At 51.3% G+C, this 13,915-nt stretch overlaps 1 protein-coding gene across 4 annotated transcripts in view; it reads left to right on the forward strand.

The window, feature by feature from the left end:
- Positions 1-855: 855 nt before the first annotated feature.
- The window catches only part of LOC120405620 (major histocompatibility complex class I-related gene protein-like), a 54,395-nt gene continuing 41,335 nt past the window's right edge, over positions 856-13,915 (forward strand). For 3 of the 4 annotated variants that reach the window (XR_005598724.1, XM_039539275.1, XM_039539274.1), the window contains exon 1: positions 856-1,113. Coding sequence is in view for 2 of the 4 variants with exons in the window: in XM_039539275.1 (XP_039395209.1) it covers positions 975-1,113 (139 nt within the window). In the remaining 2 variants the exon portion in view is untranslated. The remainder of the gene's footprint in view (positions 1,114-13,915) is intronic. The other variant, XR_005598725.1, reaches the window with a different exon arrangement.

Below are 13,915 nucleotides of genomic sequence, written 5' to 3' on the forward strand. Positions count from 1 at the left end.
AGTATTTCTTCACACAGTGCACAGTCAAGCTGTGGAACTCTTTGCCAGAGGATATTGTGAAGGCCAAGACTATAACAGGGTTAAAAAAAGAACTAGATAAGTTCATGGACGATAGGTCTATCAGTGGCTGTTAGCCGGGATGGGCAAGGATGGTGTCCATAGCCTCTGTTTGCCAGAAGTTGGGAGTGGGCGACAGGGGATGATCACTTGATGATTCCCTGTTCTGGTCATTCCCTCTGGGGCACCTGGCACTGGCCACTGTCGGAAGACAGGATACTGGGCTAGATGGACTTTTGGTCTGACCCAGTCTGGCCGTTCTTATGTTCTTAATAAATTATGGTAAATTGTGTGCACAGCTGGGGCCCTGGCTTCCACCTGCAGCTTGGACACATCCCCCTGCCCACCTTGCCTTCCCCAGCTTCAGCTCCTGCATATCCTACAGCCCCAACCCTTCTCCTGCTCCACCCTCCCCCATAACATCCTCTCCTGCTCCTCACATCCCCCTCCATCTCTGCCCTTCCTCCTGGGGCCCCTTTCCTTCTTCACACTCCTTCAGCCCCTGTATCCCAATACACTTTCCCTGTCTGCTCCCCTACTCCTCAGACATGCTCCTTCCCCCCTCATACCTCCCTACCCCCTTCCCCTCCTCACCCCCCCATTCAGCCCTGTCCCCCTTCTCCTACCCAAACCTCTCATTCTCTCCTGTCAGGCCATTGTGTGGGTTCTTTCCCAGGTCTCCCTTTCACAGGAGCATTCCTGAGGGCTGGCACCATCTCTTGCATATTGCGAGGGGCTCCCTGGCAGGGTTGGGTCAGTCTGACCTCCTTTCTCCCAATCTCCCCCCCTCAGGCCTGCACTCCAGGCGCATATTCAGCACTGTGGTGTCAGAGCCCAGCCCGGAACTGCCCTGGTTCAGCGTTGTTGGGTATGTGGATGATCAGGTGATCTTCGAATACACCAGCGAGACGCAGAGGATGGAGCCCCGCACAGCGTGGATGGCGCAGAACGAGGGCCCAGAGTTTTGGGATGAGCTGACCTGGCGTGCACGGCGCTTCCAGGTATGGTTCAGAGCAAGTCTGAACGCCCTGCATGAGCTGTACAACCACAGCAAGGGTGAGTGTGGGACACAACCCGACCCATGGCCATGGGGACACAGGGATATGGGCGGGAGGGGCATTGATGTAAACAGGTGGAAGAGAGACAGGAATCCATGTTGGGGATGTGGGGGAGGGGACAGAGGCACCTACAGGGACATTTTCTCATGGGAGTCAGTGTGAATGTGGGGGACAAATGGACAGGGGGTGTGCTACAGAATGCAGGGTTCACGTGAAAGACATTTTTTGACACCCTCCAAAATGGGACTCTCATGCTGTCCTCTCCCAAAACCCCAGATTTCTGCTCCCAGTCCCACTTGCAGCGGCCTCTGCTGCCCTTCAGGGGACCCCCCCCCCCCGCCTGCCGGTCATGTGTGGTCATTTCCCAGGCAGAGCAGCAGAGGTGCTTGCCCAGCTTCCTGGTCACCCAGGGGCTTGTTCCTCCTGTCTACAACAGTGATGCCGTCAGACCCTATAGCTAGAGCAGGGCTCTGAGATGTCTTGTCTCAATTCGCAGACACCGAGTGATGGGGAATCCCAATATCAACAGCCCCAAGTGTTCAGATATCACGAGTCAGGCCCCAAAAAATCCTGACTTTGGCTTAAATTTTGTGAGTACTTTGGGGATAATATTGGAGATTGTTTTTATTTGCCCTCTGCTTTGAGCCTTTAGGGGACAATTTCCGGGTTTTCCCTGCTGCTAGAAGGGCTAGAAGTTACTGCTGTAAGAAAAGAGAGCTGGGACTCTTCTCTAATCCCATGAGTCCAGGAGCTTTGGCTTTAACAAACCACCCTGATATCATGAGACACACAGTAAAGTCAGAAGAGCAGGCAGGGCTGCATTCACCCAGCCCTGGGGAGAAGCTGTTCACCAGTGAGCCTCCTTTATTGTTCATGTTGTCTTATTTCCCAAGTGAATTTATCTAAGGTCAGATTCCTCTTTACTCCACAGAGTGAGGGTCTGACATCAACTGGGGCTGGAGAGTTAGGGTAGGTCTATACTTACCTGCCGGGTCCACGCGTAGCGTTCGACTTCTCGGCGTTCGAACTATCGCGTCTAATCTAGACGCGATAGTTCGAACTCCGAACGTGCTCCCGTCGACTCCGGAACTCCACCACCACGAACGGCGGTGGTGGAGTCGACGGGGGAGCCGCGGACTTGGATCCCGCGGCGTCTGGACAGGTAAGAAGTTCGAACTAAGGTAGTTCGACTTCAGCTACGCTATTCATGTAGCTGAAGTTGCGTACCTTAGTTCGACCCCCCACCCTAGTGTAGATCAGGCCTTAGTGAGAGAATCAGCCCCTCTAACGTGCAGAGACTCCCGGGCTTCTTTACTCCTGACAGCACAAACCCCAGCACGTGTCCCCTGGTTGGAGCCCCAGGGTCAGGCAGGTTCCCCTGCACACTATCAATAGATGTGTAAAGAGCTGTTCTTCCTGCTCGGTCCCCAGTGTGCGGGGCTGTAGCCACCTGGCCAGGCCTCCGGATTGTGCTTTGTCCCCGGTACCCAGCCTCCCTCTCCTCCGCTCCTCCCTTGAATCCCTCCTGGCTCCCACTGGGACAGCAGCAATGAGAACTAATTCCTGTCCTGTCCTGTCCTGGACACCTGGGTTCCTGGCGGCCCTGCCCCAGGACTAAGCGACAGGGCGGAGGGTTGCCAAGTGTCTGCCCCCCTAGCGCACCCCCTCTGTAGCTAGTTTAACCCTCTCCTGACTAGTCTCACCCATTGGTCCCCTGCTCCTGAGCCTGTCCAACCTCACCTGCTCACACGGACACCGGCCTCCCCAGTGCTGAGAGAGGGGCTCTGCTCCCCGGCCCCTAAGCCTGCGCTGGGGAGCTGCTGTTCTGTCCCTGCCACTCCCTCCCCAACCACTGTCCCTCCTACCCCCTCCTGCCCTCCTCCCCCCATTCACCCGCTCTTCGCAGTCCTGAGGCTGCCAGCTCGCTGGAGACTGTCCTGAATCCTGCATCTTGGCCACCAACAGTGTTCCCCTCTCTAGCTGCGTCTGCCCCCAACATGCACATGGGGGAATTCGGAGTGTGGTCCCTCTGAGACCCCATCCGTGCCCCCACCCTGCTCAGCTTCATGGAGTGCAGCACGGAGGAGAAGAGGGGTGGGTGGGGAGGCCTGACCCAGCCCACTCCTCTTGGGCACCTGGCTGGGGATCTCTGCATGTTCTGTGACCAGCCGCCCTGCATGTCTCAGCAGAGTCGGCCGGGGCAGGGACCATCTTTGAGCCCCTCTCCTGAGCCAGGAGCCACAGGCTGGGCAGCTTGTCCCACTCGCCCCATTCAAACATATCCAGGGCTAGGGGAGACTCAGGAGAAGGCATTAAGGAGCTGGCAGCACAGAGACCCCAGGGGTTCCCCCAGCGGCCTGCTGTGTGTTCCCAACCTTGCTGGGCTGGAGCCCAATCCCCAGGGGAGGTTTCTGCTCCCTGCCAGTCTCTGTCCAGCACGGGTCAGAGATGGGTTGAACCCTGGGATTTCCCCATCATGGACCTGGCTCCGCCATAGTGACCATTCCCTGGGGTTTCTGCTCTGTGCAGACTTGGTCAGAGCCTCCCGCTCAGGAGACACAGGCAAGGGACTCACTGCTGGGCAAACAGTGGGGTCAGGGACAGGGAATGGGAATCTCCCGCTCTGTTATGGCAGCCTATGAACTCTCCCAGCAGATGTCCCTGTCACCATTAAAATCTGATGCTGAGCATCCACTGGGCAAATGGACCAGTCCCCACAGCCATCAGGCTCCTTCTCCTCCTCAAGGCCACAGGAAAAGCAGGGCAGCTCTGGGGAACTAAATACAGGCACAGGATCCTTCAGCTATGTCTGGGTCAGAGTCTGCTGATTCCCCAGGGAGGGGCAGCTCCAAGAGAAGGAAGCACAAATCCAGGTCTGGCAGGCAGAGAAGCCCCAAGTGTCCCCCTGGGAGGAGTGACAGCTCTTCAATTCCAGCTGGGATCCTTTGAATTCATGTGTAAGAGGGCAGTTTCCAGTTTAGAGTGCCTGCCCAAGGAAACATCTAAGACAGACAGATCAGAATAGCAGTGATACCACTCAGCAGTATTATCTCTGAGTATCCCAAACCAAACCGCATATTCTTCTCAACATGGCTGAGGAACGGGCAGCCCCAAGCGACACTGAGAGATGGAGCAAGGTGGCTAAGAGATGGTACAGTGTGCACCAGTCTGAATCAGAGTCTGTTTCCCTTCCTAAGGTTGATGCAGCAGGGACATCTCTAGCTGAGGACACAGCAGTGCCTTCAGAGGCAGATTTAACTCTAAGGCCTGCTCCCAGATGGGAGGATGGACACAACATTGTGAGCCATCCTCCGCATCCCAGAGAGCTCCCGCTGCGTCCCATGCTCTGTCCAGCAGGACTGGCTGGCCATTCTATATGAATCTAGCCCTCTCAAATACAGGAAGCACTTTGGTCTGGGGGCCTCTCAGAACAATTTCCCTGGCAGCAGTCATCACTTCTGACTCCCATCTGGATGCCCTTCTGGTCCTCAGCTGGAGCCAGGGGCTGCAATGCTGTTACCTTTCAGCATATGCAGCTTGTGCCTGGAATACAGCTGTCCAGGCTGCAGTGACCTTAGCATCATCCAAGTGTTTGGGAGGAGAAATTATCTGGGAATCGTTGGGGTAAGGCAGCAGCCAACTCCTCAGACACAGGAAAGACACCCTTGGCTCCTGCCAAGGCACACAGGAGGGGATATAGATCCTGTTCCAAACCCACACCATCCTTCCCAGGCTTCTGGACCAGCTGTTTAGCAGATGAGACATTCCTGGCTTCTTCAGGAGAAAATGTCTACAAACAGAGATGCCTGATCCAGGGGTGACACACCGACAAGGCTCACTGCTCATCCTCACCTCCAGAGCAGACTGGGATGGAGCAGCACACAGGTGGTCATCTTCTCCAGGATGTGGATCCTTGTTCTTTGATCACTTCCACCAAGTGGGTTCAGCACACTGTCCAGAAACGCTGTGTGCTGGATGTGCCCAAATCACTTTCTTCCGTATTGATCCCTTCTCTCCCCGGGGCCCTCAGAAGAGGGGGGAATGTGGTTGGTTGTCCTCATCTCTGGCAGATTGGGGCTGTAGAACCAGTGCTAGTCCCAGAAAGGGGACAGGGCATGCACTCCACCCTGTCCCTGGTCAAGGAGAAATCGGCACAGTAGGACCATGCTTGGTCTGAAACATCTCAGTGAGATCCTGAGGAAGCCCAGATTTAAAACAAATGTTGAAGTCCCACCTTGGCGGTGATCAGCAAAGGGCCTGTCTGTCCTCAGTAAAGGTGAAAGATGCAGCCATCCCCGTCTCCGATCGTCAGCGTCACCACAGACTTATGTGTCACCTCTGGATCCCAGTGTATCCAGTACAGCTCATCACCCTTTGGCCTCACCACAGCCCCAGAGTAACTGTGAAGGGTTCGTTGTCATGGTTGCTGCCCTCAGGCAGGAAGGAGTCACTTCTGACCATCCTCAGTGATGCTCCTTCCAGAGGGCGAGTGGCACAAAACACTTCCCAGGTAATCCGGATCCTGGGATAGCAGTTTCATCCTAAACCAGGAAGAGCCACCCAGGCCCCATCACACACAGAGCTCACCTGGGGTTAGGAATGGCCCACTGTCGCACGGGGGGGGGGGGGAGTCATTCCTCAAGAGAGGTGAGACAAATTCCCTGCTTTGCTCAGTCAGCAGCCTCCAGGATATCTCAACCTGCCCCAGTGTCACTGCTGGGGTGTTTGCTGTGTGTGGACACACTGCAGTGAGTTTGAGTGCTCATGAGGGCTCTCCAGTCTTTTCTGTGGTCTCTGCCTCCTCACAGCTCGGTGTGTCCGACCGGAGAGTCCAACTTCCCCGGAGTCTCATAACCTCTCAGATGGTGGCTCATTGCCTGTTGTTTTCTATAGCCAGGCCGGACAGGATAGTGCTACATGTAATGCCAGCTTGGAGGGATGGGGAGCTCACATGGAGATGAGTTCAATTCAGGTAACCTGTACAGATCAGGGGAGGAAACAGAATAAATGGGGTAGAGCTCAGGATAATTTGCTATGGACTCGGGCTCTAGCCCCATGGGTGAGCAGCTCCCTCTTCCTACTCAGAATAGACACCAGTGCAATGGCCTGCATCAGTGAACAAGGTGGGATGAAGTCATATTTGAAAGAATCCTTATTGAGGTTGCAGGAAAAAACCATCCCGATGTATAGAAAGAATAGTAAATACGGCAGGCAACCAGCTTGGCTTAACAGTGAAATCCTTGCTGATCTTAAACATAAAATGAAGCTTACAAGAAGTGGAAGATTGGACAAATAACCAGGGAGGAGTATAAAAGTATTGCTCAGGCATGCAGGAGTGAAATCAGAAAGGCCAAATCACACTTGGAGTTGCAGCTAGCAAGGGATGTTAAGAGTAACAAGAAGGGTTTCTTCAGGAATGTTAGCAACAAGAAGAAAGTCAAGGAAAGTGGGGGCCCCTTGCTGAATGAGGGAGGCAACCTAGTGACAGAGGATGTGGAAAAAGCTAATGTACTCAATGCTTTTTTTGCCTCTGTCTTCACAAACAAGGTCAGCTCCCAGACTGCTGCACTGGGCAGCACAGCATGGGGAGGAGGTGACCAGCCCTCTGTGGAGAAAGAAGTAGTTCGGGACTATTTAGAAAAGCTGGACGAGCACAAGTCCATGGGGCCGGATGCACTGCATCTGAGGGTGCTAAAGGAGTTGGCAGATGTGATTACAGAGCCATTGGCCATTATCTCTGAAAATTCATGGCGATCGGGGGAGGTCCCGGATGACTGGAAAAGGCTAATGTAGTGCCCATCTTTAAAAAAGAGAAGAAGGAAGATCAGGGGAACTACAGGCCAGTCAGCCTCACCTCAGTCCCTGGAAAAATCATGGAGCAGATCCTCAAGGAATCAATTCTGAAGCACTTAGAGGAGAGGAAAGTGATCAGGAACAGTCAGCATGGATTCACCAAGGGCAAGTCATGCCTGACTAACCTAATTGCCTTCTATGAGGAGATAACTGGCTCTGTGGATGAGGGAAAAGCAGTGGATGTGTTGTTCCTTGACTTTAGCAAAGGTTTTGATACGGTCTCCCACAGTATTCTTGCCGGCAAGTTAAAGAAGTGTGGGCTGGATGGACTATAAGGTGGATAGAAAGCTGGCTAGATCATGAGGCTCAACAGGAAGTGATCAATGGCTCCATGTCTAGTTGGCAGCTGGTATCAAGCGGAGTGCCCCAAGGGTCGGTGCTGGGGCCGGTTTTGTTAAATATCTTCATTAATGATCTGGAGGATGGCGTGGACTGCGCTCTCAGGAAGTTTGCAGATAACACTGAACTGGGAGGAGTGGTAAGTATGCTGAAGGGTAGGGACCTAGACAAATGAGAGGATTGGGCCAAAAGAAATCTGATGAGGTTCAACAAAGACAAGTGCAGAGTCCTGCATTTAGGATTGAAGAATTCCATGGATTGCTACAGACTAGGGACTGAGTGGCTAGGCAGCAGTTCTGCAGAAAAGGACGTAGGGGTTACAATGGACGAGAAGCGGGATACAGTGTGCCCTTGTTGCCAAGAAGCCTAACGGCATTTTGGGCTGTATAAGTAGGAGCATTGCCAGCAGATCGAGGGATGTGATCATTACCCTCTATTCGGCATTGGTGAGGCCTCATCTGGAATACTGTGTCCAGTTTTGGGCCACACTCTACAGGAAGGATGTGGAAAAATTGGAAAGAGTCCAGCGGAGGGCAACAAAAATGATTAGAGGGCTGGAGCACATGACTTATGAGGAGAGGCTGAGGGAACTGGGATTATTTAGTCTACAAAAGAGAAGAATGAGGGGGGATTTGTTAGCTGCTTTCAACTACCTGAAAGGGGGTTCCAAAGAAGATGGATCTAGACTGTTCTCAGTGGTACCAGATGACAGAACAAGGAGTAATGGTCTCAAGTTGCAGTGGGGGAGATTTAGGTTGGATATTAGGAAAGTTTATTTCAATAGGAGGGTGGTGAAGCACTGGAATGGGTTCCCTAGGGAGGTGGTGGTATCTCCTTCCTTAGAGATTTTTAAGATCAGGCTTGACAAATCCCTGGCTGGGGTGGTTTAGTTGGGGACTGGTCCTGTTTTGAACAGGGGGTTGGACTAGATACCTCCTGAGGTCCCTTCCAACTCTGATATTCTATGATTCTATGATCACCTGTAGCGGGGTGGTCTGCCCCAGGGAACGGGGGCTAGATGATGACTGGCAGTAGCCCACGACTGAGGCAAGGTGGAGATAGAGAGTTGGGGGTTCCCCCGGGAGGGGAGACCCTGAGAGTGAGGGGTTACTGCCAGGGGGCAGCACCCCAGATAACGGGGTACTGGGTCTGGGAGGGACACAGGGGCCAAGTGGCAGTGGGACACCGGCCTGCAGAGGGTGCTCCAGAAGCTGGACAAGCTAATTTCTAGAGACAACCAGCAGGAGGTGCCGCAGGGGTGAGTTCCGCATCACTACATCACCCTAGAAGGAAGATGACCTTCAGATGTCCTGGGTGGAGAAAAAAACTCCCAAGTCCCCATCCAAGCTCATTGTGTTCAAGGAGAGAAAACCTGGCAGCTGACGGGCTATGCAGGGAAGTGCTGGTTCAGGTGCAGTGGAGTCTATGCCCAGAGGTTTTCCAATTCCTAATGAGGAAATTTTGGTCTCACTGAAAGACCTGTTTGCCTGTCACACAAACTGCAGTGTTCCTGGCTTCCCTCCCGAAACAGGGATCTAAGGGCTGTAGGCATAGATGCTTTTTCCCTATGGTGACCAGTTGGCCTCCTGTATGCCTTCTTCCTGCTACTCAGCTAAACACAATAAGTTTATCAATGGGATCTCATGATGGGGCTGTCTTTGACAGCAAGGACATGACTCAGTGACCAAGCAGGTCTCCACCAGTCCTGTATTCTAACTATCCAGGAGATCAGGAGGGGATTATCTTCGAAAACTCATGAAAGATGGGAGAGATTCCAGAGGACTGGAAAAGGGCAAATATAGTGTCGATCTATAAGAAGGGAAATAAGGACAACCCAGGAAATTACAGACCAGTCAGCTTAACTTCAGTACCTGGAAAGATAATAGAGCAAATAATTATTCAATCAATTTGCAAACATCTAGAAGATATTAAGGTGATATGTAACAGCATAGATTTATCAGGAACAAATCGTGTCAAACCAACCTGATAGTTTTCTTTGCCAGGGTAACAAGCCTTGTGGATAGAGGGGAAGTGGGCTTTTTATACTGTCTTTCATGACCTCATGAACAAACTAGGGAAATACAACCTAGATGCAGCTACTAAAAGGTGGGTGCCGAACTGGTTGGAAAACTGTTCCCAGAGAGTAGTTATCAGTGGTTCTCAGGCAAGCTGGAAAGGCATATCGAGTGGGGTCCCATGGGGATCAGTCCTAGGTCTGGTTCTGTTCAGTATCTTCATCAGTGATTTAGATTATGGCATAGAGAGTACACTTATAAAGTTTGCAGATGATACCAAGCTGGGAGAGGTTGCAAGTGGTTTGGAGGATAGGATGAAAATTCAAAATGATCTGGACAAACTGGAGAAATGATCTGAGGTAAATAGGATGAAATTCAAAAAGGACAGATGCAAGGACTTAGGAAGGAACTTTCAGTCACACACAGACAGAATGGGAAATGACAAAATGGGACATGACTGCCTATGAACAAGTACTCCAGAAAGGGATCTCAAGGTCATAAACTAAATATGAGTCAGCAGTGTAACACTGATGCAAAAAAAGCAAACAACATTCTGGGAGGTATTAGCAGGCATGTTGTAAGCAAGATGGGAGAAGTAATATTTCCATTTTACTCTGCGCTGATGAGACCTTAGCTGGAATATTGTGTCCAGTTCTGCTCACCACATTTTAGGAAGGATGTGGACAAATTGGAGAGAGTCCAGAGAATAGCAACAAAAATGATTAAAGGTCTCGAAAACATGAGCTATGAGGGAAGATTGAAAGAACTGGGTTTGTTTAGTCTGCAGAAGAGAAAACTGAGGGAAGACATGATAACAGTTTTCAAGTACACCTCTACTCCGATGTAACGTGACCTGAAATAACACGAATCCGGATATAACACGGTAAAACAGAGCTCTGGGGGCGTGGGGCTGCGCACTCCGGTGGATCGATCAAAGCAAGTTCGATATAACGCGGTTTCACCTATAATGCGGTAAGATTTTTTGGCTCCCGAGGACAGTGTTATACCAAGGTAGAGGTGTACATAAAAGATTGTTACAAGGAGGAGAGAGGAAGTAGGAGAATTGTTCTTGTTAATCTCTGAGGGTAGGACATGAAGCAATGGGTTTAAATTGCAGCAAGGGAGGTTTAGGTTGGACAGCAGGAAAAACTTCCTAACTGTCAGGGTGGTTGAGCACTGGAATAAATTGCCTAGGGAGGTTGTGAAATCTCGGTCATTGGAGGTTTTTAAGAGCAAGTTAGACAAACACCTGTCAGGGATGGTCTAGAGATAATACTTAGTCCTGCCCTGAGTGCAGAGGACTGGACCAGAAAACCTATTGAGGTCTCTTCCAGTCCCACAATTCTATGAATCTGTGAAAGGGTTAAAGGGTAATATTAGCAGTTCCATATTGGCCAAGGAGGCCCTAGTTCTCTGATCTAAGCATGGCTCAGTCTGACCCAGGAGCGGCGCCAGAGTTTCTGGCACCCTAGGCAGAATTCGGGGGGCGGCATTTTGTGAGCTCCCCATGGGGCGCACGGGAGCTTCCGGTTCCACTCCCACCGCGCCGCTGAAGAAGGACCCTCCGCCGAAATGCCGCAGGCGACAGCAGCAGTCATTGAGCTGCTCAATTGCCTGCCGCTGTTTTCCACAGCACGTTGGCAGAAGGTCCTTCTTCAGCGGCACGATGGGAGCAAAACCGGAAGCTCCGCGTGCTCCGTGGGGAGCGCACAAAATGCCGCCCCCCGAATCCTAATGGAAGCGCCAGCCCTGGTCTGACCCCACAGTCCTCTTTTAAGATTGTTCTCTGGAAGAGCAGAGCCAATGTGTCTCCCAGAGCCAGGATACCCCAAACTGACAGCATGGCCTTTGAGCAGCATCATGTGATATTCCAATGACATCATCTCCACTCTGCTGGCATCCACAAAAGTTTTCATAAGTTCTTCCTGATCTAGAATCTAGTGATGATTGAAACAGTACTGCAAGAAACATAGCTTCTGTCCTTCTTCACCGTCTCTATCACCAACCTTGGGATGCTTACAGGAGGGTCAGATCCAGGGCTTGACAGTTTCAATGTCGTAATGTCAAGTGGTTGCTCTGTATAGGGCATTTTCCTCCACAGCAGGCAGAGGATTTCTTCACACCGGGGTATCAGACATTTCCCCACTGCTGCATCCTTACTTAGTCCTTCTAAGGCCTTTGAGCGCTGCCATAGTACCTTAGTTTGGTTCTTAACACCTGACTTGGCCCTTCAGGAAGGTATCCAGGTATTTTCAGAACATCGAGGTGATGTTCCTGGTAGCCATCCACTCATCACAGATGGTGTCCGAGCTGGCAACCTATCCACTGAGGATCAGTCCTGCATGTTCCCCAATGATAAGGGGGTTCTTCAAACAGACCTGGCTTTTATCCCAAAAATTAACCCTCTTTTTCACAGAGCCTAAGAAATTGTGCTCCCCTCTTTATGGCCTACACCATCTCACCCCAGATGTCTGACTGGGTGTCCAATGCTCTATTTGTGCTCTACCATCTGGCATCTAAAGGGAAGACAGCTTGAAAATCTACCACGTTGAGATAGCTGATATGGTGCATCCAGGCAACCTACAAGTCAGAGTCTCTACAGCAACCAGCATCCACGGCTTCTCACTGAGACCAGCAGCGACCTCTGGGGCCAAGGGATCGTATTAACTGTACAGTGTATTAGATCAGCCTGGCCACCTGTTAAGACCTTCCCACAGTGTTTCAAGCTGGACATTCAGGCACCAGCCCATGCTGCCTTTGTAGGAGGGTGCCCTGCGCTGTGGTCTGCCATAGCAGAGAAGGAGTTCAGCACCCTAGCTTTTGTTCTGTTGGACCCTTCCCTGAAGGCTCCCTGGTGTGGAAGTCCCCTGGGTTACAGGTCTGTGGGCCTTGTAGCTGGGAAAGAAAAGGAAATTTATCTTGACTTAGTGAACATTTCCTTCCTCCAAGTAACAAGTAAGCCAACTCCCCCTTGTTTGGAGCATTTCTTTGGTCAGTAGGCTAAAAAGGTCTGGCTGATGCATCCCCATTGGTTCCTCTGCACAGGAATTCACTGTTTATTGGTATAGTGTGTAGAGGCTCATTCCTCACTCTTGTGGCTGTTGTCCTGTGCTATCATAGAATCGTAGAATCTCAGGGTTGGAAGGGACCTCAGGAGGTCATCTAGTCCAACCCCCTGCTCAAAGCAGGACCAAACCCAAATAAATCATCCCAGCCAGGGCTCTCTCAAGCCTGAACTTAAAAACCTCTAAGGAAGGAGATACCACCACCTCCCTAGGTAACCCATTCCAGTGCTTCACCACCCTCCTAGTGAAAAAGGTTTTCCTAATATCCAACGTAAACCTCCCCCACTGCAACTTGAGACCATTACTCCTTGTTCTGTCATCTGGTACCACTGAGAACAGTCTAGATCCATCCTCTTTGGAACCTCCTTTCAGGTAGTTGAAAGCAGCTATCAAATCCCCCCTCATTCTGCTCTTCTGCAGACTAAACAATCCCAGTTCCCTCAGCCTCTCCTCATAAGTCATGTGCTCCAGCCCCCTAATCATTTTTGTTGCCCTCCGCTGGACTCTTTCCAATTTTTCCAGATCCTTCTTGTAGTGTGGGGCCCAAAACTGGACACAGGCCTCACCAGTGTTGAATAGAGGGGAATGATCACATCCCTCGATCTGCTGGCAATGCCCCTACTTATACACTGTTGACTCATATCCAGCTTCTCGTCCACTGTAATCCCTAGGTCCTTTTCTGCGGAACTGCTGCCTAGCCATTCGGTCCCTAGTCTGTAACAGTGAATGGGATTCTTCCGTCCTAAGTGCAGGACTCTCCATTTGTCCTTGTTGAACCTCATCAGGTTTCCTTTAGCCCAGTCCCCTAATTTGTCCAGGTCCCTCTGTATCTTATCCCTACCCTCCAACGTATCTACTACTCCTCCTAGTTTAGTGTCTTCTGCAAACTTGCTGAGAGTGCAGTCCACGCCATTCTCCAGATCATTAATGAAGATATTGAACAAAACCGGCCCCAGGACCGACCCTTGGGGCACTCTGCTTGAAACTGGCTGCCAACTAGACATGGAGCCATTGATCACTACCCATTGAGCCTGACGATCTAGCCAGCTTTCTGTCCACCTTATAGTCCATTCATCCAGCCCATACTTCTTTAACTTGCCGGCAAGAATACTGTGGGAGACCGTATCAAAAGCTTTGCTAAAGTTTATGCTCCACTGCTTTCCCCTCATCCACAGAGCCGGTTATCTCCTCATAGAAGGCAATTAGGTTAGTCAGGCATGACTTGCCCTTGGTGAATCCATGCTGGCTGTTCCTGATCACTTTCCTCTCCTCTAAGTGGTTCAGAATTGATTCCTTGAGGACCTGTTCCATGATTTTTCCAGGGACTGAGATGAGGCTGACAGTTCCCCGGATCCTCCTTCTTCCCTTTTTTAAAGATGGGCACTACATTAGCCTTTTTCCAGTCATCCGGGAGCTCCCCCGATCACCATGATTTTTCAAAGATAATGGCCAATGGCTCTGCAATCACATCTGCCAACTCCTTTAGCACCCTCGGATGCAGTGCATCCGGCCCCATGGACTTGTGCTT

The sequence above is a fragment of the Mauremys reevesii genome, linkage group 5 (assembly GCF_016161935.1).
Source record: "Mauremys reevesii isolate NIE-2019 linkage group 5, ASM1616193v1, whole genome shotgun sequence".
In the NCBI taxonomy this organism is placed as follows: Eukaryota; Metazoa; Chordata; order Testudines; family Geoemydidae; genus Mauremys; species Mauremys reevesii.